The sequence below is a fragment of the Alexandromys fortis genome, unplaced genomic scaffold (genome assembly GCF_014885135.2).
Source record: "Alexandromys fortis isolate MF-2015 unplaced genomic scaffold, M_Fortis_MF-2015_v1.1 scaffold_281, whole genome shotgun sequence".
NCBI lineage: Eukaryota > Metazoa > Chordata > Mammalia > Rodentia > Cricetidae > Alexandromys > Alexandromys fortis.
The window spans coordinates 250,957-278,871 of NW_026068161.1; the positions used below are offsets into that span (position 1 = coordinate 250,957).

Below are 27,915 nucleotides of genomic sequence, written 5' to 3' on the forward strand. Positions count from 1 at the left end.
TACGGCTCGAAACACAACTTTTATTAGAAAAGTCATACATAACATAGCGTCAACTATTTTCAAGAACAATATTAAACCCAGTAAGCGACAAAAACCAGACTAACAAAATGTGTAACAAGAAACTAATGACCTTTCTATAATCAAGCATTCAATTATCTACAGTGTCTTTTTACAAAGGGGATATCCATGGTTTACAGGCACGTCGTATTGAAAATAAAACTGCAAGAGCAATTTTATACAATTACCATTCTCAAGAAACTGAATCATTAAAATAGTAATTACGAGTTCACAAATTTAAAATATTTCACATAATTTAAAATTACTGGGTATACATGGAAATCTTAAGTTTTAAAACTGATTTCCCCCCCTTAAAAGTGCCAACACTTAAGCTAGAACTTTCAACATAATTTTGCCCTACAAGTGAAGACATTTTGATATTCATATAGTCACATAATTTCTGGTGCTATCTGGTCTGTTAATAATAAAGCCTTAATCTGGATGTTTTTCTCCACTTAAATTATAGGAAACTGATACAGGATTACAGCTGCAAAGCTAATAAAGTGAGTTCCAAACACAGGAGTGTGCAGCATTGGAAAGAGATCAGCACTAACATTTATAATAAATATCAGAGAAGCCATTAGTTTTTACAGCACCGTTTGCTTAGAGCAAAGTCAATCTGGTATAGTTTCTCATCTGTCTGCCTTCAGCAGGCAGGGGGAATTTCTATTTTCATGATCTCATTACTCCAGCAAACATACCCAAGCATCTTTAAAAAAGTGACTGGCAGCCCCTGGAGTCACAGCACTGTAGAAGTCTCTCATCATTCTGAGCTGCGCTAATGTCGGAGTTCCTAAGACTCACACGGAATGGTTTCAGAACACAACAGTCCAAGAGGATCAGTCGCAACACAATCACAAACTCTTGCTCATTATGGGATTACTTTAAAGCATGATCAAGAAGACAGTAACGTGTTCACGTGCTAGCACAGTGGTTACCAGACTGCTGGTTTCACTGATGGGAAGACATTTTCTCTTCCTGTCAAGGGACTCAAACCACTAGCTCTTAAAAGTGTCAGGTATTTCCTAGGCAGGTTTTCCTTTCAACACAGTAATGGAAAACTGACATAAAAATGGGGACTTTTGACTGTTACTCCATATTCTTATATGCACCAATATTGCACACATCTGTTCTGAACTGTTAAAAATCTTCTGGGTTCTTGTGGTACTGTTTTCTCCAGGAATACAAACCCAAGTCAAATAAGCAGTTTCCCTTAAAAGATGGCAGCAAATTAGAAACACTGGGGGGTGGGGGTGGGGGGATGAAAAAAGAAAAGGCAAAGATTTTGTACAAACAAAAAAAAAATCTAAAAACTTTCTTAAAGGGTTTTGGTGCCCTACACATGGGGCAATTTGTATGTACTAGTGAGTGAACACTAGCTCAAATGCTTCTAGCGCCTCAGATAATATGGAACCTTGGTCCGGGTGTTGCAATGATGTCACTGTATGGCTCTTCCTGTGTGAGCTCGATGGCTTGCTGCTTTTTAAGAACCAAAAAGCTGTAGAACTTTGCTGCAGCCTGCTTCCTGTTTGTGTTTCGACACAGCTCAAGCAAACTGATCGACTCAGCTCCTGTTTTGGCAAGAGCACGCTGAAATAAAACAAAGCAAAACAGATGAATTCAAGTAACACACACAATAAAGAAATAACTGGATAATACTAATTTTGTACAATCAGTTGGGGCTGAGACTGGACATTCGCATCGAGTTATGTGATTCTCATGTTATTCAATAAGGTAAAGGACTATAAAATATTACAGCACATCTAAAGGCAAAATAAAGTTCATGAAATAAGCGAAGTTGCTTCAATATAGACATGAGACAGTAAAAATAAGTTCTTAGTAGATTAAAGCAAGAACAACAGCAAACTCAAATCAATTCCACTTCAGCCCCCCAAACCCCAAGTATTCATTCCTTCAATCTACTGTAGGAAATCTTGAACAACTTGCCGGGAATTTCATTTCGCTCAAACCTCATCTGTGTCTGGACTGCTAAGACTGAGGGTGACTGTCACCTGGCACTCTATGACGCAGCACAGTAACTTGCTCAATGAACGTAAAACACAAATGCACACAGGAGTGGTCTCGATCACAGCGCCACGGATTTGCTTTTCAGGATAACCGTGGCTAAGCACCCTAGATGCTTCCTAGGTTTACTCCTGGCTCTACAGGTCACCTATGTAGTTAAAAAACTTCAAAACAACACAGCCTTGGAAACACTTCCACAAAGGTGTGACTCGAGATTCCAGTAGGACTTCTTTCTGAGCAACGACTCCCTGCAGACTATGCTGGCGTACCTGAAGACCATGAAGCATCTGCTGAGTCCTTTTGTTCCACCTCCTTTCCTCTTGGTCCTGATCACCCCCCGAGGCATCTTCATCCTGAATAAATGACCACCACAAGTTGAAAACCTGTGCTCGGCTGACATGAGAGCAGCACCTCTCTCTATCTGGAAAGCTTTTGATTAATACAGTCTGAAGCATCTACAGGAATTATAATCTCGATGCTTCAAAATCATTTGCCATCTACTATCAACTTTGAAATTTGTCTTCCTGATAGCAAAGGAAAGTACTTGCAAACAAACTATTGAACATAACGCCTTTGTACTGGTCTATATGGATGTGGTCTACATAACATGGACCATGATTAAGAACCTTGAGCCGGGGGCTTGAGAGATGGCTCAGAGGCTAAGAGCATTGGTTGCTCTTTCAGAGAAACTGAGTTCAATTCTCAGCAACCACATGGTGGCTCACAACCATCTGTAATGAGATCTGGTGCGCAGGCCGAACACTATAAACATAATAAATAAATATTTTAAAAAAAAAGAAAAAAAATAAAGAAAAAAGGAAGAACCTTGAGCCAGGACTCAAATCACATTAGGTACAATGTGTCCTTCAATTTCATATAGCTGGAAGTAAAACCAAGCAAAACAGATTAATTAAGTAGCCTACATCATAAAGTAGTATTTGGATGATGCCAATTCAGATGCTGGGAAAAATTAATGTTCAATGTTAATTCTGTAGTATGATTTTCTAGACTGTCATCACCAACCAGTAACAAAGAGCCCGCATAATGTCTGATGGACTCAGACTGCTACACATTGAGAGGTACACTATTAATTATTAACATATACTTTACACCAGCTGTCCAAATAGCCATTAAAATAATAAAATGACCACAGCTCCAGCACACGGGTATTAGACACCATGTTCTAAGGAGCTGGGATCAGCAGCTTCTCTTGGAACAGGAATCGAGCTTTAATACCGATTCATTATAAAATCTGAGATGACATTCCAATCTAGTAGAGGTTTGGAAACTAAATTTTAGCTTTTAAAATAATGCAATGTTACACTAAAGTATCTGCCATGAAGATGAACTAGAAACATGATGGCTGCTTGCAAAACTATATCCAATATATACACAATGATCTTGAAAAGAATTATAGCAACCTCATTTAGTTATCTGGAAAAGATTTTAAAGGCAAAAATTTAAGTAGATACATATATGACAAAACACCAAATGAAGAGGGTTAATTAAGTTATACAACCTTAATTAGAAAACTTTAGAAAGGACTGTAACACACCCCAGGGAAAAGGGAAGCCACGTCTAAAGCATCTCTAGTCTGTAAAAAGTGACAGTTCCCCAAGTTTCCACTCACACAAGCCAGGTCTTAGTCTGGCCTAATTAAAACAAAGCCCAAACTGAGGCAAATGGAATATGTCTAGTTAGCTGGTTTCTGGGCCACAGGTAGAAGGTTGACCTGGCTTTAATAGCACAAACTGAATACGGATCAATCTGTAAGGGCAGTCCCTTCTTTCTCCTGAGGGAAACAGAAAATTACTGCACAGCACAAAATGTGATGTACTCAGTGATTCATGGCACTAAGAATTCAGTTCAAGTTTGATTCTATCTGAACATTTTTCTTCGCTCTGATGCCCAACATTAACTGGCTTGGCTCAAACATGTCAGACCAATGAGCTTTTCTAAATTGGGAATCTCCTTTACTCACTGTAGAGCTCTAGTTTTCTTACCTCCTCCTCTTCTTCCTCTTCCTTTTCTTTCTCTTTCTCCTTCTCTTTCTCTGGCAGAAGCTCTAACTCTGGGATCAGCTGACAGATGTTTGGAGGCTCTTCTGGGGGAAGTTCTACTGGTGGTATCTCCATCTGCTCTACCTGCTGAGGCTTCAACAAAAACAGAAGGCAATTCAAGATCCAGGTTTTCATGGGAGCGTCATTAAAATGTAGGAAGGGGTCAAAGACTTTGAAGCCACTCCAGTCACTTACTATCTATCCATCCCACACTCTCTCAGCAAGAGCTTTGGACTCAGCATCAAGTAACATGGAAACGGGCACCTCGAGTGCCTCTGTGCTATTTCATTTTGAGATTAGTATAAGAATCTGAGATCACTGCATGAAGTATTTAAGAAACTACCAGGAGAGTAGTCACTGGTTTCTGTGCTCAAGGAGAAAAGGGCTCTAACTGACAAGTCCTTTGCAGCAAGGGCACAGAGAACTATTTTGCATGGCTGGCAACAAAGTTGTCCTATCAACAGTTTATGCTGAAGGCTGAAATAGGAGCCCAATGTTACCAAAGGCTGCTTTCCTCTTCAGATTAATTTATCTCTCAGACTTAAAGCTGGCTGTCACTTATTCACGGTTTTACAATTATTTAAGAATATACCAACTATTAAAACTTGTCCGGTATTGGCGAGATGTAGGAATTTTCCAATAAACCAGTACAGGTTTAGAGCCCACTAACGTCACACTGACTAAGGTTACTCATTTTGGCCCACTGTGAAGCAAGACTATTCAGGAGGAACCAAGAAGTCTCTGCTGAGTTTCATGTCCCTTTCCCACAGAAGATAAAAAGACGGTGTCAGTAAACTCCACTGCCAGTCTTCTGGACCCATTCTCTGCCTAAACTACGACACTCCTAAATCAAAGCCTCCTTAAATGCCACTTAGAGCTAACTGCAGGACCCTGTCCCAATGTTTCCTTAACTTACAGGTATCACGGGCTCTGGGTCAATCTGCCCAGCTTTCCGCTTCACTCCCTGAGGGGGCGGTGGGGGCATGGCCGACTCATCTATGCTTGTTCTGCTGGCCTCCATCACGGACTCCTGGAGGCGGCTTGGCTCCTCCAAAATGGGCTCATCTGCAAACATCACAAGAAAAGAATTTAGTTTTCAACAATATTTTGAAACAATTTGCTTTGAAAATTAGTTTATTAAGCCACAGATACAGTTACGTTCCCTAATGAGGAAAGCCAGTAAGCACAGCACCAGGATCACTGAGCTTATAACAATTCAAGTGTAACAGGTAGGGAGAAGTTTTTTTTTTTTTTTTTAAATTTCATTTTTTTTTGGGGGGGGGGATGCGTTTCTCTGTGTAGCCCTAGCTGTCCTTGCGCTCACAGGGATCCACCCAGCTCTGTCTCCTGAGTGCTGGGACGGAAGGTGTCACCACTGCCTGGGAGAGCAGTCTTTACAAGTGGTTCCCTCCCAGTCCTGCACAGACACCCCTTAATTGTCACTCCAGTTAGCCCCAAGCCCTGCAGCTTTGTCAAAATGAGTTTCCGAAGGTAAGGAGATACATGCGTCGCCATGCCCCCAAAAACAAGCTCACTCCTCATTGTACATCATGGCTGCTTTGAGGCGTTTGAAGCTTCATCCGAAAACCCTCACAGCAGTACTGACCGATGACTTCACGCTGCTGCTGCTGCTGCTGCTGTTGCTGCTGCTCCTCTCTAGGAACCTCTGGATTCTCAAACTCCTTGAGGAACTCATCCAAATTATCTGCCTCTCCCCCTTTCCTCCTTTTTCTAAGGTCTTCTGGTACAAGTGGTGTAAGACAGCGTGTGAAGAGCTATCAAAAATAAGCAAAACATCAACTATAAAACCACACCAATGGAAGACCAACACCCATGTTTTCTATTTTCATTAAGGAACGTTTTAGCAGTTTACAGCCAGTAAACGCACACTTTAGCAATGTACTTAACATTCTCACACTTCATTCCATCTGAAAATGATCTGAAATTCGTTTGAATTATAACTGCAATCCTTCTAGAAAGTTGAAAACAAATGTATCCATTGAGCTTCAAGGTCTGAAATGTATTTACCTGCAGTTATTTCCCTGATAAATGCTACACTCCACCTGTCACAAGACTTAAGAGATTTCCCTTGTGTTGTCTTCACATAGCTTAACTACTATGTGGAATTTTGCATTACCACACAACATCACCACAAAAATATGTGATTATTTCATGAATGAATAGCACCTCACAGTTTAAGCTATAAACAGCAATGTAATGAACATATTGGCAGAAGCAGTTCTTCCCCAAATTTTAAATCCTTGTCTAGAAAAAAAAGAATCAGCTGAATCAAAAATTAAATTTTTTGAGATATCTATTAGCCTACATTCATTGTATGAAAATGGGTTTATTATGGCATTTTAATACATGTACATAAGCTAGTTCATTACCTCTATGTCTTTTTTTGTGAGCAAAGTGTAGTGTAGGGAGTTTAATTAGGGGTGCACACATGAGCACGGGTGTAGGGTTAGTTACATAAATATGGGTACATTACTAGTGGCTATGCCACTGAAGAAATGCCTATTTCCAAAGGGTAAACGTGGCCTTCTTCAAAACTGTCTGACAGTGTTTCCAATAAAGAGCAACCCATCAGAACCTTGCTGCTCTGGAGTAGTTGGAGTACACTTCAGCTAACAGCACCATTCAAGCAAGACGCCACAAAAACAGATTGTGCAGTAGTTTGGAACCCAGGAGAGCTGAAAACTACTAATTAGTATGTGTTTGGGGTTCATGGAGACATAAAATAAAGTATGTCTATCCGAAACACAGTTAATAATTAAGACAACACAGCTTAATACAGGGAGCTGAGAATACAGTCATTAATAATGGCTTCCTACACCTGAAGAACCCTTCCCGCCTACACTCGGGGAGCACTGACATGTCTAAGGGAGTGAAGGGTACCACACAACTGACAGAAGTATCTGCTCACGATAAAGCAAAGGTCCAGAAGTCAAAGGCAAACAGGACAAACCCGCCCAGCGCACTACCTTCAGTAGTCTGTTATTCCAGAGAGGCTGTGCTGGCAAGGAGAAGAGCTTTTCCACACCTCCCGTCTCTTTCCACATCATCAGCTTCTTGGTGGGCGGGGCCAGGTCCAAAGTCGTAACAATATCGGAATAGTCACTAAGCTGGGCTCTAATTGTCTTACTATCCAATTCTTTGACACTGTCAACAATCAGCTTCCTCTTCCTTTTGGCTTTTGTTTCTTTGACTAGAACAAAAGAATATAAGGCCATTTTTCTGAGAGACCAGCCTGGAACATTCTCCCCCACCCCACCCCCATCCTGGTCTGGTCATTATCTTCTGCCTTTCTAGGCACAGACTTAGGAGCAAGTCCTCATGAAGACGGCATGACTAAACAGCGTCTCTCAAGCAGTATTTACAACAGAGATTTCAACAGAAACTCCCTGAATGCATAGTTAAGTTCATAGATTTTTACCATAGAACAGGTAAAATAACCTGACTTAATCCTTAGAACCCACACAGCTTTATTCTGTGAACAGCACACACACCCCACCTGTCAAACGTGAACTCGTACTAAGCTCTGATATTCTTTTCTTTTGAAATTGTACACATTTACTGTTTATTTAGTCTTTGCTTTCTGAGAATATAATTATACCATGTCCCCCTTCTCTTATACTCATGGGCTCTTTAATTGTTATTGAACATGTGTGTGCATGTGCACATAAATTTAACCTGTTTAGTCTATATAAAGTTACTTGTATGTTTGTATGTTTTCAGGGCTGACCATTTGGTAATGATTTTTGTTCTTATTTTGGAGACAAAGTCTCACTGGACAGCCTTGACTGTCACAGAAGTGATATGTAGTCCTGTCTATTCAGTCTAGTCTCAAATTCATAGACATCTACCTGACTCTGCCTCTGGGTACTGGGATTAATAATAGGCGAGTTTCAGTATACTTGGCTAGTCCTAACTCCGCCCCCCCCATTCCAGACATGGTTTTCTGTTTAACTCTGGCTGTCCTTGAATACGCTCTGTACATCAAGCTGGCTTTGAACTCACAGAGATCTGCCTGCCTGTGTCTCCCAAATGCTAGGCATGTGCCACCCCTGACTGCTGCTAGCGCTAACATTTTTAAGTATGCTATGAAAAGGAACTAACTTCATGGTGCTTAATTTTTACTAAGGCCAACAACTTATAGGAGCTGTAAAATATTCAACATCTAGAGTAGTCTGAGGTATCTAGAAATGTTCTAGTATCTTTTTTTGGCTTTATTTACTTGGCTTTTATTGCACAAATATATGTGATGGTCAGATGACAACTTGGGGCCACTAGTTCTCTATTATCACCAGATGCGCCATGGGGATTCAATGAACTCAGTCCTCAGGTCTGTTGGCAAGCACCTTTACCCGCTAAGCTATCTGACCGACTCCAAGATTACTGATGTTAGTATGCAAGGACCACCGAAGACTAAAATACACAACAGCAGAAAACCTGTTCTGTAATTTTACACCGTGCAGCTCACTGTACAGTCTTTCACAAGACATCCAATTATACCAGACAAGTGAAGACTGTGATAACTCTATGTACAAGAAGCAGCAGAGAAAGACAACACCTAGGATCTAAAATTCTACACACTGTGGAATCCAAGGATTCACTCACCAGTTATATCAATGGGCTCCAATGCAAAAGCTTCTTCCTCATTTGGGACAAGAGTTGTCTGGTCAGTCATGGTTGGCATCGGTTCAACAGGATCCACTGAATCAGGGCTATCAGGCCCACCCACTGTAAAAGCAACACGGTCACAACAGACTTGGGTATGATACACATACCTTACAAACGGAAAAAAGAAATCCTGCTCAGGAAGCGAGATAAAACCTCATGGGTTTCAAGAAAACTAAAATTTTCAGGCAGCCCCCGGAGTTCAATGTACAAAGAGGGGAATAGCACAGAGTAAACAATACTGAAAACAGGAGAACAAACAATCGATCCTAACCGAGCCAGTCAAGGGTATTTACAGTCTACCAAGAGCTACAGCTATGTCATCATCTGTTTTGTAAGGTGTCTTTTGTCGCTGCGCATCACCCCAAGAATCCTGAAACATGAAATGCTCACTTGACACATTGTCGTCTTCATCCATATCATCATGCGCAGGCTGCTCTGGCAACATGACCCCTGTCTCAGACAGGGCAGGGGGATCGTCAAAGATGCCACCATCATTATTACTTATAAGTTTGTCATCTGAAATAGTAAATGTAACAGTTAAGATCTGAAAAAGAGGTGCTAAAACCACAATAACTAATCCTGGGGGGAAAATATTAGGTTTAAGTGGATAAAATTTAAACCCGTATTCAATTTGTACTTGTTTCTCCTAAGGTAGTTTATAAAAGTATAAAACAGTATCTGAAAAAATTTGTCTATCACTTTTATTTCTAGTTCACACATTCATAAAACACGTACTTATTCGATATCAAACAACACAACAGCCTGAACAACTAGCAAAATTCAGAACTCTGACAAAAGCATGCACACAAAGCTGAACAATTTTGGCTTGTTTTCTAGAATGCTCTATGAGACAACTGATCCCAATTATTCACCCATTTATATCAAGATACCCACCTAGAATACCGCCATCATTTCCTTCCCCGAAGTTATCATCTTTGTACTGGTCTTCATACTCTAAGTGGTTGATTTTCTCGTTCAGATTGCTGGTGCTCTGCTCGGGCTCCAGGAGGAGGTTGGATGCGCTAGTGCTCACTAACATGTCGTCATCCTCAAAAGCACTGCCCTCCCTCATTATCTCACGGTCGTCCATTCCAAAGTCACCTGCACACAAGGGACATGGCATTAGCTGTGCAGTCAGAAATGCGACCGCTACAAAAACTGACGAGTTATTACAACTGTGATGCTACACTGCTTTCTCAAGTCTTATTTAGTGACAATTATTGAAATATCCGGTTTAAACTTTGCACCTCTAACAAAATTCAAACCTGAATCTAGATTTAGATTATCAGAACTTATTTATATAAGGGAAACGGAACATGCACAATTAACATTCAAAGACTTCAACTTTGCTATAAAGTGCTGCTATCCAGAAAAGAATGTGACTGAACTGCCAATTGGACCACTTAAGTTTTTGAATAATGTTCACAATAATGCAATTAACTATTCCAAAATGGCTAATTCGCAAGTGAGCATTACTGTATCAATTGGACTTTCCACACGTCAAGTGCAGGCTCTCTCACTGCACGGGGAGCAGGAACCACAAGAACACAACTCTGGTATAGTAACATGTAATGCCTTACACCACTTGTTTGCTACAGATCGCGAGGCAAGTTGTTGGGCACAAGTTAGACAATTTTTCTGTCCACAGGGAAATAACTTTAAGCCTACTATTCTTTGTAACTCCTGGCAATATAACAACATAATTAAAATCTAACCAATAATTAGCAATTTGCTTTTACCAAAATCATTTTCCTGTAGGATACTGATGTTTCCAACTTCTTCTCTCATGGTTATCTCTTCCACTCTGCTCTGGTTCAGGCTGAACTGCTGGGCGACATCAATGTCACTGTAAAAAAAGTGCAAATATACATTATTAAGTTTCATAAAGCACCCCAATTTTCTCTTTATACCCTATCAACTTTCAGAAGTCTAATGCTTTGGCCAGCAAATCTCAATATAATCCAAATATGATTTGAAAGTCAATTTCTTTTTAAATTTTTAAAGTCATTAATGATAGATAAGCAGAAAATATTAAATCACCACCTGAGGCAATATGGTATTTACTTAGAAATGATGAATTATGTGAGTATCAGTTCTGAAACAGGATCCAGATGAACTCTAAACTTTTTGATTTTTTTTGAAACTTGTTTATCTACTAACAACCATCTCTTGTATAATTTAAAAGCACATAATGTTATTCATTGATGAGAACACTACTGGCAAATGCAGAAAGAAGTGACCAATAAATGACAAAGAAAAAAGAGACATAGCTAGAATCCTGAAGGCTGATGTTTATTAGATACATCAAACCAAATGCAGTCTGCAGACATCATGGAGCACCAAACCCAAAAGAAAAACATACTCTAAACCCTAGAGGGAAAGTGCCAAGACAACTGGAGACATTTAAATGCTGATTGGATATATAAGAATCACCACCTCAGGTGGTGGTGGTGTATGCCTTTAATCCTCTCGGTAGTGGGAAGCAGAGGCAGGTGGATGGATCTCTGTGAGTTACTTCCAGGATAGCCTAGTGAGATCCTATCTTGAAAAACAAAAACAAAAACCAACCAACCAAGCTGGAATCACTGGAATTTCTAAAGTGTATTATTACAGATGCTTTGAGACTTCTTGCTTCTGAAGACATAAGCTTTACAGATAAAAGACCACCTGCTATTAACAGAAAATGGGAAGTGAGTTGAAGCTGACACCAGCTTAGTAAAAAGGCTAAAGTAACCGAGGTTCACAGCGCTAATCTTTAGGGGGAAGGGAGGAAAGCTGGCGGTTAGTGCCCAGCCATAATTGACACATCATGAAAATTCATAGAAAAAATTAATTAGGAGTCAGAGTTTTTTTTTTTTAAAGAAAATCTGTTGTGAAATAAATCAAGAATTTAGTGTAGAATGATGGAACATCGTCCAAGGAGTCATGTGAAATTTTGAGACCCCAGTTTCTTCAGAACAGATTTGCTCAGAATGTGTTTTTGTGCTCCAGCACGTGTAGAGGATAGGAGTTTACTCCAGCTGTTGTTTGATGTGGGCTGCCCCTCTGTATGCTGTGAATGTTTATTACCACTGTCTAATAAAGAAGCTGCTGAGGCCTATGGGAGCGCAGATATAGCAAGGCAGGACATCCAAGCGGAGATAGAGGAAAACACATGTATAGCCACACTTGTCATCCCATGACAGCCAGATCTGACTGTTGAGAAAGAAGTAGCGTGCAACAGTACACCTCCACGTAACCTTTTCCTCGGAAACATATCCTAAACGATGAGACTTTCGTACTCCTTCACAAGATAAAAGTCTTCATACATTTTTTTTTTTTTTGTATTTTGAGACAGGGTTTCTCTGTAGCTTTGGAGCCTGTCCTGGAACTCACAAAGATCCGCCTGCCTCTGTTTTCCTGGCGCTGGGATTAAAGGTGTGACACACCACCACCCAGTTATACATATATATTTTAAAAATTAGAGTTTTCAGCACTTGCTTGCTAAGACAACCAGTATGAAACTGTAATAGATTCTCTGAAAAATATAATCTTGAAACAAGCTGCAAGATTACTGATGGCATGTGAAGAATATACCCAGACCAGGCTTCAGGACACATAAGCTTTGCCTAAACCCACCAGATTATCAAATTGTAGCTGTATTAGATTTTATAGGCACATGATTTTCCCAGAGAAGAACATTTTTTAAATGGTACGTCTTATAATTAAGATCAACACTCTTCAATAAGGACATGTACTTTACGCAGCTAGAAGTAACTCAGTATCAAACACAAAGGCAATGAATACAGGGGAAGCCAGCAACATGCTAACCATCTACAAGATGAGGGAGCTAGGGAGGAGGAGACAAGAGAGACATACTCTAAGTCTGGCAGTGGCTGATCAAAATCATGAAATTCTTCAGGTAGAGTAATGGCATTGTAAGCTGCTTCCCGATTTTCCTCCGGCAGATCGACAACACCTGGAAGACAGAGATGAAGGCTCAGCTAAGTACAGGTACCACGTGGGCCAGAGGTAACAGGACAGTTTCCCGAGGTCGCACTGGAGAATGCTGGTAGCACATGCACCTGGAAGCTAGAACTCTTGCTTTCTGCTGTTCCATTACCACGAGCCACACCACTTGTTCTACAGAAACAGTCCAGGTACTGACTGCTCTAAGCTAAGGGCACGTCAACAAATGAACACTGTTAAGTTTTTTACCTTTTACCACGAAATTTATCAGGGGCAGTATGAATGGCTGCAGAGGAGTATAATAAATATACATTATCTTAATCTGGTCATGTTTTCCTTGCAGTGTAGAAGCCAGAGGTCTAGGTCAGAAGACAAGTGCTCACTCCCTTTCTTGAGCTGGTCTCTCACAAACTGTGAAGCTCAACAATTAGGCTGAACAAGAAGTCCCAGGATCCTGTTCTTCCCCAGCACTGGAATCAGGTGTCACAGAATCCTGGTTTTTGTTTTATTATACCGTGGGTACTGAACTCATGCCCTTCATGTTTAAAGAACAAGGAAACTAATAACTAAGTCACCTCCCTAGCTCAGTAGTTGGTTATTTTAGGAAAAGAAGTAACATTCAAGTTTCCATGATCAAAAACATTTAAAAATAAGATGGCAAGAGGGACAGTGGTGGCGCACACCTTTAATCCCAGCACTTGGAAAGCAGAGGCAGGTGGATCTCTGTGAGTTCGAGGCAAGCCTGTTCTACAGAGAAACTCTGTCTCAAAAAACCAAAAATAAAGTGATAAGTATTGAGAAAAACAAAAAAACACTATCTATGTAACATGCTATCTACAATACACTTTATTAGACAAAAATTAAACAGTATGTAGCTTATTGTTATGTATTATAATAGAAGTATTAGAATACAGCCTTTTTTTTTTGGTTTTTCGAGACAGGGTTTCTCTGTGGCTTTGGAGCCTGTCCTGGAACTAGCTCTGTAGACCAGGCTGGTCTCGAACTCACAGAGATCCGCCTGCCTCTGCCTCCCGAGTGCTGGGATTAAAGGCGTGTGCCAATACAGTCTTGATACAAACTATTACATAAAGCACCCCCTTATACATTCAAATAATCATCATCACCATCATCATCATCAAGACAGGGTCTCGTCCTCAACACATAGCCCACAGATTCTGCAAGGCTGGTTGGTCAGAGAGCCCCAGGGATGATCTCATCTTCTCCTCTCCAGTATAAGGTGCCAGCATCCCCAGGTTTTCCCATGGGCATTGGACACTGATCTCAGGTCTTCCATGTTTGGTTGCCAAGTACCCTGCCAACTCACCTATCCCCAGCCCATATTCAGATTATTTAATATTTCATCAGTGTTAAAATTACAGACTATGAATTCTCCAGGTACCATTTCTTAGATTTACTTTGATTGGTAGAATCCAATTCTAGACCCAAATCTTAGCCCAAACAAGGCAACAGCAACATCAACATGACAAAGAGTGCTAAATGAGATGTCCCAGGATTAAAGGTACATTGACACTGTTCTGGAAAATTAACCCAAACTCCCAGCTGAGTTTCCCAGTCATCACATCAGCTCTGTGACTCAGTTGTACTCAAGTTGCTTTAGCTATGAAAATAAAACACACCCCAAGAACATGTGCTTAGTAGTTCCCATCCAAGGTATGGGAAACCCCACAGGTTAAAAAAGGAAGAAAAGCACAATACCTGGCCGGAAAGCCATCTTGATCTTAATGAATGCTTCATTACAGTCTGCTAGGAGGTATTTGGCTTTCCTGTGATAGATTCGGACTACTCCCAGGAGGAGGTGTCCTGATGTCCGCAGAGCCATCTTCACCTGAGTAAGATATTAAATTCATTGTCCTTAAACATTAAAGCCAAGAGTACTTTAAATTATAGGGGCTTTTCATTTTTTCTTATATCCTGTATGATTTAAAGTTAGTTAATAAATGTCTGCACTGTACCATTTACTGCCCTAACCAACCTAACCCTCATCACAGACTAAACGGTGGTATTTCGTGAATTCACTTAGACACAAAGGTAGCCGTGAAGCAGGAAGCAAATCTTCCCAGACTTTACCAAGGACAATGTGAATTGTGATTCTGTTTCAGAATCAAAGATTCCTAGCCCTAAAATGATTTTATTTCATCCCTGTATGTTAAAACTTGTTACTGACCAGGCATGCTTAAACACTTAGGCCAAGGCCAACTGAGAAATAAGGGTGACGTTTGCTGGGGAATTTCCAAGACAGACTTGGAAAACAACAGAATGTCTTTGTCCTTCTGATCCTGCTCTGTGAAGAGAGGGAAAGGACAGGAGTCAATGAGCAGAAGGCCTTGGCTCTGGGATGTCCCTCGGTTGCTGAGCCACTCAGATCTGTCCCTTTAACACTGTTCCTTTTGTTAAGCCACCGTTTATTACTTTGTTACTTGATTAGAAGACACAATAATGACCCAAACAGACACACTATTAATGACCTAAACAGAAGTATTCAAAGACCTCCTGACTACAAGAAAAAATAACTTAAAGAATAAAAAATATAAACTCAAGAGTTCCCCGGATGGTTTTTCCAACTCATACCATAAATTTAAGCTTCCAAAGTTCTATGGTAAAACATGGTTTTTGTTAAAAACATATGTCTAAAATTAAATTATATGCATTGTTACTCAAAGTGTGTCTGTAAGTTATATGTGCATACCACATTTTTCTAGGACCCTATTTGTAATCTAGTCTCTGTATTTATAGTTATGTGATTTGAAGCGAAAACAACAAATTTGCTAGTGTAAGTTTTAAGACACCTCTAATTATAACAAAGATCATCAAGGGACACAAGAAACATTTAAACATAATAAAGGCAATAAACAGCAATCCAACGGCCAACATCAGACTAAATGGAGAGAAACTCAAAAGCGATCCCACTGTATTCAGGAACAAGACAAGGTTGTCCACTCTCTCCATATCTATCCAATATAGTTCTTGAGGCTCCAGTTAGAGCAATAAGACAACAAAAGGAGATCAAGGGGATACAAATCAAAAAAGAAGCCAAACTCCCTATTTGCTGATGATATGATAGTTTACATAAGTAACCCCAAAAATTCTTCCAAGGAACTTCTATAACTCATAAACACTTTCAGTAATGTAGCAGTATACAAGATTAACTCAAAGAAATCAGTATCCCTCCTGTACACAGATGAGAAATAGGCTGAGAAAGAAATCAGAGAAACAACACCCTTCACAATAGCCACAAATAGCATAAAATATCTCGGGGTAACTCTAACCAAACAAGTGGAAGACCTGTATCACAAGAACTTTAAATCTTTGAAGAAAGAATGAGAAGACACCAGAAAATGGAAAGATCGCACATGCTCTTGGGTAGGTAGAATTAACATAGTAAATATGGCAATCTTACCAAAAGCAATCTACAGATTCAATGCAATGCCCATCAAAATCCCAGCACAACTCTTCACAGACCTAGAAAGAATACTCAACTTCACATGGAAAAGCAACTATCAACACCACTCAACTCACTGGTCCATTTATACGAAGACCCAAAGTTCACTTATGGTTTTAAAATGCCTCGAAGTTTAGATGAATGGACAAGGCCATACAGTCGCCATGATAGCAAAGCAGCAGCTTTACTGCACTAAAATCAAGCCTGTGTCTGCCTGTCGTAGCTTCCGTCTTTCCTCAACCTTTAGATTTTTCACTACATCTTAGCTGTACCCTTCCAAGAGCGCCCCATAGCCAGAGTCATGCAGCAGGCAGCTTTCAGAGTAGTGCAGACCATACAGCAGCGTATCAGCTCATCTACTGAGGAGAAAGCTGCTACAAACACCTTAAAAAAAATTAAATACAGACATTAAGTCTTCAACTACTTACTGCTGAGTAAATACCAAGGGAGAAGACCCATGGCTTACAATGCAGAGCGACTGAGCTATTCACATTTCCACCCAACAATAAAGCTGTTCCCATTGCTCCACATTCGCACTACCACTTAGTAGTCTGGGGTTTTGGATTTTGGTCATTCTAATAAATATGTGATGACATTTGGTTGTTTTAATTTTTACTTCTTTGACCCATAATGCAGCAACATCTTTTAAGTATATTTACTTGCTTTCTGCATACACTTTCTTTGATCAAATTTTGATTAAAGTTTTTGGCCTATTATATAATTTTTTCTTTTGTTAGTCTGAAGAGTTCTCTGAACATTGTGAACAATTTTCCTTCAACAGTATCAGTCTGACTGTCCTTTTGTTCTCTCAACAGTATCTTTTAAAAAGTAAGAATTTGCCTCAGTGTTGGAGATACAGTCCCAACTCCAGAAAAATTTAACTGAACTCAATTGTAAATTCTTTGATGGGCTATACCTTTGGTGCTACCTCTCAGAAGAGATGACCAAACCAAGGGCAACTATTAATAAGCTATTTTCTCAGAGTTTTATACTTCACATTCTAGGTCCATAACCTGGAATTAACTTATTTTTGCAAGAAATAAGGTGTTTCAATAGTGCTGATAGCATTTGTCCTAGTACTGCTTACTGAAAAGACCACCCTTGTTCCCTCCTGCTTCAACTCCGCTCTACCATGCTGATCATACACAGCTGCCACCTCCTTCTGCTTTCCTCTGAGATCCAGGGACCTGAACATTATCATTTCTCTGGCCTGAAGAGACTACTCTTTCTTCATGTATTCTGTCAGTCTCGAAATGGTTGTATTCCACAGGACCAGAGAATTAGGAGCTCACAATTTAGAAATAATGTACACTTTTCCAACAGAGAAAGCTTAAGTAAATCACACTCAACCCAAACAGTGACTCTTCTAGACTGGAAACCCTATAACGATCTTAGGAATTATTTCATCTGGGCAGGGGTCTGTTTCCAATCCTGTAAATTCTGTAGATAAGGAACTCTGATGCCATGCAACCATTCAACGGGCTATAAACACGCTGTTTCTGAGTGTGGTTAATCACAAGGCAATATAGTTTACTTTTATGTAAACAGCAAAGCTAATCTGTATGTAACATATACACCTACAATATTCTATCAGGCAAACAAAATACTATGAAAGGATTCTCTAGAAGACAGGACTACTGATAACTTCTATTGTCTGTCAAGTCTTCATAGTGCTAAAACTTCAAATTAGAACTGTCCTTGGAAGACTATTAAAGAAATACCCACAATCTCAGTCAGTTCCCTGAGTTATTATTTTTAAAACCAGCCAAACTTATACAGAATGAAAACTTTAATCCCAAGCCCACCACCTAAAAATAGACTTTTAAGAACAAGTCTCTGTTCATATTCAGCATTATTCCCCAGATATAATTCCCCCCACAATAAAGATCAACTCTGCATACATTAATACCAACGTGGGTCAGGCTACGTATGCTAAAGAGTGTTTCTCAAGGCCAGCCCACACATTCTGATCATTATCACCCTGAAATGATAAACAGGAAGATATGAAGGACACTTGGAGACTCTACCTACAGGCTCCCCGTTTCCACACACAGTAACAGTTGTTCTACAAGTTCCGTTTCACACATGAATACAGAGTAGAGAAACATGCCCAGCCCACACCTACCTTTGGTGAGATGATGCTCTCCACACTGCTCTCTAGGTTACACTCAAACACATGAGCTTTGGTTAGCTTCTTGTCCCAATGGGCCGCTAGCCAAATTTTGGCCAGCGGCCCTCTTTTACTGAGGACAAAGTGTGCGTAGAACATTTTTCTTGTTTGCTATGAACTAACAAGAAACCTGAGGAGAGAAGAAAAAAGTTATAAAGTTTTATGTGAGGATGGAAATATTTATTAAAGTATGTAAAAAATATGAAAACTCTAGTTTCCTACATTGAGTATAGGCATAAGAACAGCTGGAAAGTACAGTAAACATTGTACAAAATAATCCTATTATTTTAATTTGAGGGCACGGACCATCCCCAAGTATTAAGATGTACAGGTAAAAGGGTCAAACTGCTTGTATGACTTGCTATTTTAAGACTGTCATCAAACTCTTATTCTAAATCTAACCAAGTATTAATTCTATTTCTAACCTAATTATTGACATTAGACTTAATTCTGCTTACTGACTGGTATCTAGATGTAAAGAAAGAAGACTGTCTAAGCCTAGCATATATGAGGACATGGACTCAATCAATCCCCAGTACCACAAAGAAAAACAAACCAATCAAAACCAAAATTACAGAGTAAAGAAAGGCACCTGTACAGGCAGCTGCACATACGCTTTGAGCTGCGCCTCTCAGTCCACTCAAGCAGAGCTGAGGAGATGGCCTGTCCTGCTGGACAGATGGAACCCACCACACCTAACTTTTTAATTTTTCTTTTGACTACAAAACTTGTCCTTTATGTTATGTTAACTTCCCCCTTCACAGGAGATAGTAAGCACACCCCCTTTGTCAAATGAATTCTGCCCTTTTCTGAAATGCCGGAGGCACATACATATATTTCAAGACAGGGTTTCTCTGTGTAGCTTTGGAGCATGTCATGGAACTCACTCTGTAGACCAGCCTGGCCTCAAACTCAGAGATCTGCTTGACTCAACATCCTGAGTGCTGGGATTAAAGGCGTGCACCACCACGGCCTGATCAGAGGCCTTTTTTTTTTTTTTTTAAAGAAATAAAAAGCGTATCTTTAATATAATGACTAGTTTTGGCTTAAGAATAAAATCTCTGTTCAAGATCAACTCTTTCTCTCTTTTTAAGATCGACTTTTTAAAGTGATTTTGTGAGTGTTTTGCCTGGATGAATCCATACCATGTGTATGTTTGGTGCCCATGGAAGTAAAAAAGGGAGGATGTTTATTAGACTCCCTCAAACTGGGGCGAGGGAGTGAGCCACTATGTGGGAGCTGGGAACTGAACTTGGGTCATCTATAAGAACAACAAGTGCTCTTAGCTACTTAAGCCATCCCTCCAGTCCCTAGCTTTTTGGTTTTTTATTTTGAAGTGACTACAGATGCATAAAAAGCTGTTTCAACAGTGGTATCTTCCAAACGCAGACTGTGACATTGGCTTAAACGTGTATCTCGATGCCATCATGCTGCATGTGTAGATATGTGCTTCCCACCACAAACAAGACATACAACAGTCTCGTCTACCCCTGCCCCGTACAAGCCCTGTCAGATAACAGCCCACGTATCTCATTTCGGTATTTTTATACGAACACAAATGATCTAAGTCACAAAGAGTGGGCTTTCTTTCAGAGTTAGCACAACGTTAGCACTCACCAACAGTGCATTCCCTTTATGGCGAGGGGCACTCTGTGAGAGGAAATGAACTAGTCTACTTAGCCACGCCCTCACCCTCTCACCCGCTGATAAAGCATACACACTGCACTTACTGTCAACCAAACTTGTCTCTACAACAACCATTCTATAGTGTAGTTGCTAGGCAATACAATAAGAGTACATATGGTTTCAAGGATATTTTAATACAATGATCATAACTACATGTTTTTACAACTAGGCAAGATTATTCTAAAATTAATATGGAGCAGCAAAGCAGCTAGAAAAGCTAAAACAACTTCAAAAATGAACAGGAAAACAGAAAGACTAAGTACAACAGTTTTAACCCTTAAACAGCTCTCAGCCAACACCGTGGTATCGGCAGAAAGACACACAGGGAAAATTATAATCAAATAGAGCCCAGAACAGACATGATGCATCTCAAACTGATTTTTCATAAAGATGCAGAAGCAAGTCAAAGATGGAAAGACATCTGCAACTGGACTGGAGTGATTTAGTGAACACACAGAGACCCAAACAGAACAGAAACAAAATGCAAATCCCACACAGCTAAATTTGAACCTCAAGCTACACACAAATAATTATTCAAAACATTAGATTATACCTCTCGGAGTACTGGGATAGAGCCACCGTGCACTCAATGGGCTGCCTGCTCTCTGGATAAAAACCACTGTATATGTAGCACATGCAACAAAACCTAGAGCCGAAGGCTCAAAGTTGAGTTTTAAATAATTCCATCTGGCCATCTTAACACCAACTTACTGTATAAGAAACAAACGGAATCTGAATTAAAAATTAGACCACAGCCTTAAATGAATACTAGTGCAAGAAGGGAACAAAAGAGTACACACCATCACTAGTGCACTCTGTAAACCGGCCTTCAGTACACTAAAATCCTTCGCTCTATTTAAGACTACTGAGAACGTGAACTGAAAAGAAGTTATAAACCCCAGTATCTGGCTACACCCTGAATCCAGAACATGTAAGGAACTGTCATGACTAGACAGAGAGAGAAAATACGATTAGAAATGGAACTCTCCCAGCGAAGAACCTCCCATGAGAAACCGGAACATCACAAGATTTCTAGCAATTCTAAGCCACCAGGAAAATACAAAGCAAAGCCCCACGAGTTAACCAATGCACCCTAACAGAGTTGTAGTGAGAACAAAGGCAACATCAAATGCTGGAGGATATATAAGCATTTTTACAGTAGCTAAAAAACCAAGAAAGGACTAACTATAATTTCATATTCCACATGAAGGGAATGGTAAATTTTAAATGAAAAACTGCTTACACTGTAACTGTCAACATGCTTATTCTTTCTACTGATGAAACTGGCGTGAGGTATCACAGCCCAGAGATTTCATGTGTGCAAAAATATTGTGTGTGGTGAAAAAACCTGAAACCTGCAGGAAAATGGGTAGAATAGAGAAGATCATACTGAATGAGGTGACCCAGACCAGAAGGACAAACACTGAAAAGTTCTCGCTAGGCTCTAGCTCCAATCTTCAGATGTGAGTATGTAACCTGGAGCAACCACAGAAACCAGCAGGGCTAAAGGGGCGGGGCGTCCAGTAGAGAGGAATAGCAGGGTGTAAGCGACCTGAAGGGGGAATGGGAAAATTGGGAGATAAATACTGAAGGGGAGTAAAATAACAGTAAGGGTGTCTGAAAGTCATAAGGAATCTTATTATTAGTTACCTAAAATTACACATATGTAAGTTGTCATAAAAATATACGTATATAATTCAAATGAAAATTCACATCTGCGCTGACAATGCTTTCTCTAAAAGTGAGACTACCTAACCAAAACTCCAACACTGGCAGGAGAAGCCCCCACTCTTTGTAACCATTGGTCAACACTGTCTAAGAGACTCCCCTAAACACACAGACTTAACATTACTACTGCCCCTTTCCCCTAGGTGAAAAGACCTCACTGTTAAGGACACCATACATGTTGACGGCCAGGCTAAAGCTTCCAAGCTGGATCTTACCTGAAAGCGCCCAAGAAGGTAAGCAACTAACAGCTGTACCCAGTTATGACGTCTCTGAGCACAATGCTGACCAGATGGCACCATAACTATGGGTGCAGGAAAGGCTCTCCAATTGGATATACAGGGAAATCATACCCGGTACTGGAAACCTGGTCAGTCCCTGGGGCTGGTGAAGTTGTGGATCTTGAAGGAGAGCCTGCAATCGTCATTTTACTAAACAGCGCATTCCTACTATAGTCTAAACAACTGTCCTTAGATCCAGATAAATGCAGTCCTCATTTCTCAGAAAAACGTCTCTTTGCAACAAAAACCATTACGAGAAAGTCTCAATCCATCAAAATACAGACTAGTGGAGCCCAGGCCCAAATGATCCTGCACCTGAGCTCAGAGACCACCAAGGGAAGGAGACAGAAAGATTTTAAAAGCCAGAGGAAGCAAAGTTTGCTGCGAGACACCGTTTACTAGAAATGTGAAGTCTCAACAAGATACCTGGCAAAACATGACCCGAGTAAGGACAACACCAACAGACATGCTGACATGAAAGGGGGGAAGCTTATGAGGCCCCAGTCCTAGACAAAGAACTAGAAGCAGCTAAGGAATGCTGAGAGCAGGAGAAAGTTTCCCCCAAGGAGATAGCAAATGGTCAGCCCTGAAAACATACATCCAAATAACACACAGACTGAGCAGGTTTATGTATGTTTAGGAGCACATGCACACATGCCTGCATACACACACCTGGACAAAACAATTAAGAAAAAGAGGCCATGAATTTAAAAGAGGAGGTGGGGTACATGGGAGGATTTGGAGAGGTGAAAAAGAAAGGGAAAATTATGTATTATGTATGCGATGGTAGTGTGGAAAAAAGACAGAAACAACCAGGTTTGCTCCAGTTCTCCCTTTGCCAAAAAGGATGTTGAAATTCATATTCTCGCCTAATGCTTCAAGTGCATCACTAATTCACAGTAGAAAGGTTTTCTAAAAAAGAAATCAAAATACAAGCTTCATCAACTATTTAATATAAGACCGTAAACTTTCTACCAAATATCAGGTTGAGAATTAAAGAATACTATAACAGAAAATGCTATGTGGTGTATGTAACTCCCAGAGCTACACCAGCCACTTAATAGTTTATGTAACAGTATGCCTTCCATAATCAAAGGAGCCTTCCATTTGCAAGTTGGAGCTGTCAAGCATTATAAAGTTTGCTAGCAAAACCTCAACTATCCCTAGAGCCTGGCACTGGCGCACCCCTTTAATCCTAGCACATGGGAGGAAGAGGCAGGAGGATCTCTTGTGAGTTTGAGGCCAGCCTGGTTTACATGGTGAGTTACATGACAGTCAAGGCTACAGAGAAAAATCCTGCCTCAAAAACCAAACAAACCTAGAGAATTTATAGAAACTCAATATGGCAATTTTTTCTTAGAAACGCGGCCACTGATCTACACGAAAACCCCAAAACATTGTGCTCCAAATAAGAAGACACTTGTTACGATAAAAGAGTTACAAAATATGTGCTTAATAAAACAGGATATACCAAATGATCTCTTAAGAAATCTCAAAAACTCTATAGAGATTCTAGAAATTAAAAGTCCTAGCAAGTTTCAGCAGGTGTCAGGAGTTTATGGCAATACTTCAGCTGCTGCTCAGGACTTTGCCCAAAGCATTCCAGCTATGCGAAGGCAGACTCCTAAATAGACTCTGGCACGGGTGGGAGATGGGAAATGAAGCAGAGGAGTACTAAAATTAATCTGGGAAACAATTAGTAACAGGAGAGCGTTCGGCCAAGGGAAGTCAGAGCGGCAGGAGCCACATCTGAATCAAGGAAAACCCAAGCATCATCATTGCCCCCTTTCCCTAGTTATACAAACTTTTAATTTTTACAAGTGGTTGTCTAATCTGTAGATTTTGGAGATTCTAAATTGTGTCAATCCTTTACAAAGACCTTTGCATTTGAAGGCAGAGCAGAGCTTGTCAATACAATGACTTGAACCAACATTTTCTAAAGCAGCAATTTATTGTTGATGGTTATTCAGAACATACTCACTAATGCAAAAATAAACTATTCACAAGAAGAAAGTCAAATTGGCTGGGCAGTGGTGGTGCACACCTTTAATTCCAGCACTTGGGAGTCAGAGGCAGGTGGATCTCTGTGAGTTCGAGGCCAGCCTGGTCTAAAGAGCTAGTTCCAGGACAGGCTCCAAAGCTACAGAGAAACCCTGTCTCAAATACTAAAAATAAAATTCCTCCACTCACCTATAGGAAAGTGCTGGATAAACTAATACAACTTCTCTGAAGAGCAATGTGGTAAGGTCTTCTGAAAAGGTCACACATACCCATGTTGTCTGGGCAGAAACTACATTTCCAGTAATCAATATTAAAGTTATACTTGGATATGTGTATTACGAGAGAGAGAGAGAGAGAGAGAGAGAGAGAGAGAGAGAGAGAGAGAATGAACTAAGCAGCACCAAATGTTTTGCCAAATTTCCTAATGATTAAAATGCCAGCCCAGTTACATAGGAATAAAGAGCACACAGGACAAGCCTAGTTTCTAAGCACTTGATGGAAGTGCAGCTATATTCTGTTGCCTTGACAGCATAACTTACTCATTATTATCAAATTTATCAAAACACTAGGAGGACTCTACCTGGCCAGCAATAAGGGATTTGAAAACAAATACATCTATACAACAGAATGTAAGGCAGATTTAAAAAATGATGTCAGCTTGGTACTAACAGGGGAAGGTCCAGGTCAAACTTAGAGTACTTGTGGGTGTATGTGTGGGGTGTCTTTGTGATATAATGGACGTGGTCTATGTATATATAGGTGCCTCAGTTGCCATCAGATCTAAAGGTTCCCCACATTCTTAGGTTCAGCCAACTGCAATGGGAAATATTTTTAATACGTGTGTCTGTGTACACCTTTTATTCTTTTCATTATTCCCCAAACAATATGGTGTGCCTGAGAATTTAAGCTTCCCCAGGCTTTTTTCCCCTTGGTATAGGAAGGAGCTGTAATCCCAGCAACACAGTGTGTCCCGGAGCCAATTTCCTACCGACCCTAAGACACAGTGGCCCTCTCAAATTTACATGAACACATGCATATCTCAGAGAGATTGCAGGCATGGATCTAGACCATTTCCACTGAGTCAAAGGAGGTTTTGGTTTGTCAGTACGCATAAAGTCAACTGTTTTAGGATATTAATTGTATAACCTCTTTATGTCTAAGAAAACAAGGTGTGTAGCTTTATAAAACAGGCAATATTTTATTAACCTAAATGACCTAATCATGATCTGAATGTTGGAAAAAAGTATCTACAAGTTGGATGTGTAAAGGGTTCTTACAAACCTTCCTTCCACTAGTTTAATTAACAAACAAAAATTGCCACAGGAAATATTAAAGGCAACAAAAGATGCCTTTTAAATCGATGGTTGATTTAATTTTAAATCGATGGTTGATTAATCCATCTATGGGAGCCAATGAACATGTAAGGAGCATTTTGCATAAGCACAAAGTATGTGTGGAGTACTTATGAAACTGGACACAGGAGTTACCTCCGGAGAAAGGGTCTGCACTTTTGTACTGTTTTGGGTGTATTCATGAATGTGATTTAAAAAAAAAAAAACCTTGGGCATACCTATCCAAAATAGAAACTACCACATTAGGAGTCAACATCATCCTGATTTTCATCAGTTAGCAAGTGATGCTTTCTAACCTTGTAGCTCACTTTCCCCATCATAAAAACACCTTCAGATGATAGCTGGGCAGTTTGCTAACTGGAGAACATCAATACCTAACTCAAATCAAAATGGAGCTATTGGCAAGTGCCATGGAAGGCTATCAACAAACAAACCAAGCAAAAAAAAAACCAAAATAAAGGCAAAAAGGATATGTCTAGCCTGCATTTTACTGACTCTCCTTTGGATCCAATATTGATAGATTCAGTTCTAGTTTGAAAATTAACACCTTCCGTACTTAGTTATTTGCAATAGCTAAGAAATCATTTCATGCCTGAAATTTAGTCTGGGCCCGCGGTCTGTAATCCCAGGACTCCTGAGTCTGAGGCAGGAGGACATTTAAGGCCAGCCTGGGCTACATAATAAGACTCCTCCAACTCTCCAAACAATAACAAAATAGAAAACCAACCCCCCTCCCGAGTGACTTTCAGCTTTCTCAACAGCATAGTGGGTACAATCTCATCACGTGTAATGAAAATTAAGTGGGACAGCACATGTAGTGCCAAGCAGATGCAAACGGAGTTAGCACCTATAAGACAAAATGGAAAACTCAAAGTATTTCCCAAGAATTAAAGTTTCCCCAATTACCCAAGTTAGACTCTGCATGATTTGCTAAGTTAGAAAAGAAGTTCCCGAAATTCCCAACTTGTGCACAAAAAACAAACATTACACTACTTCAACGTCTTTAACTTACAAACTGTGAAGTACTTCAAACACTGGACACGGCACACGCTCTCTCCGATGCCTTCTCAAAAAAAAAAATAAAGGTGGCTCCCAACATCAAAGGTATTTACAACTTAAAAAAGCCGCCTCAGTCTGTTTACAAAACCCTGCAGCCTCTCAGTCCGCTGGCATTTGATTTTTTAATAGGATTTTGCACCCTGGGGGGAACGGACGACGAACAACGCTTATCCCGCACAGTTTAACGGGAGTAAATATTAACTTTCTCTTGTAAAGAGAAGGTGACGTACAGAAGTCGCTTTCATAAACCCTTCAAACACCAACGCGTTTGGGGACGCTGAACACAGCTTAACAAATCAGAGAGCCCAAAGAAATCGTCTACAGCCTTTCCCTCTTAAATTTGAAGGCAGTTTGGTTTAGCTGAACACCTCGACTGTGCCACCTTACACTCTCCTGGCAGAGCACTCTGAAAAGCCTTCCTGTGCCACGAAATAAGCAGGCAGAATCAGAGCGTCCCCACAACCACTCGATCCTTAATCTTAATAATAATAAAAAAGTTTAGAAAGTTACGGGGAAATCCAGTTACACTCGTGTCCTAGGAAGCAATGTTCCCCCGTCGTGTTTTAAAACAGCCTGTCCAATTTTGGGAATTCCGAACATTAATAAAAGGAAATATTGGAAAGATATCAGGTCGGGGAGCCAGCATCCTGGCTGGCGAATCCCGGGGGCCCCGCGGTCACCACATGCCTGGCGCGCGACCCGGACCTCGGACCCCACACCCGGAGCATCGCGACCGCCCCGGGAGCCTCCCTGCCGGCTCCCGCCCTCGGCGAGTCCCGCGTCTTTGCGGCCAGCCATTTTCCCTCGAGGGGGCGGCCGGATCCCGGAGAGCGGGCTCGTTCAAACCTCCCTCGCCTCCCCGCCAGCCCCGTGTTCCTGCCGTCCGACATCGGCACAGAGCAGCGGCTGGGGGGGGGGGGGCGCGGAGCGGAACCATTAGTCACTCCGCCCGCGCGGAGCACGGCCCGGGGCGGCGAGGACCCCCCAGGCGAGGGCGGGCCCGGTAGGGGGGGGGGACTCGGGGGACCCAGGCTCCCTGGAGCGGCTCGGTGCCGGCCGGGAGTTGGCAGCAGCACGCGGGGCTGGGGGCACGGTGCCGGTCGCCTTCCTACCGCCACTCCCGGCCGCGGGGCCCGCGCCCCGACAGCAGCACGGCGGGGGAAGAGCAGGGGTGGAGGGAGGGAGCCGGAGCCCAAGTAGGGGTCGGCCGGGCCGCTTACCTGTATCTCCGCGGGGAGCCGGGAGGGGTGGGTGGCCCGGGGAGGGGGGAAAGGGTCGGGGGAGGGGGCGGGGAAAGGGGGAGCCCTTGTGCGGTGTCGCCTCGGAGCCGCTCGCGCCACCGCCACGGCCGCCGCCTCCTTTCCGATTCACTCAAACAAACAAGATGGCTGCCGTTACGGCGCGG

The 27,915-nt window shown here is 41.2% G+C and overlaps 1 protein-coding gene across 1 annotated transcript; it reads right to left on the minus strand.

The window, feature by feature from the left end:
* Window positions 1-27,910, minus strand: Rad21 (RAD21 cohesin complex component). The gene is made up of 14 exons (XM_050127786.1): window positions 27,731-27,910; window positions 18,362-18,536; window positions 14,493-14,622; window positions 12,687-12,786; window positions 10,568-10,674; window positions 9,723-9,929; window positions 9,219-9,344; window positions 8,766-8,888; window positions 7,130-7,353; window positions 5,749-5,917; window positions 5,059-5,207; window positions 4,086-4,235; window positions 2,352-2,435; window positions 1-1,647 (listed from the first exon to the last, which is right to left on the minus strand). Exons 2-14 carry the CDS (start codon window positions 18,503-18,505, stop codon window positions 1,456-1,458), a joined length of 1,905 nt encoding a protein of 634 aa, XP_049983743.1. The 5' UTR covers window positions 18,506-18,536; window positions 27,731-27,910; the 3' UTR covers window positions 1-1,455.
* Window positions 27,911-27,915: the final 5 nt, after the last annotated feature.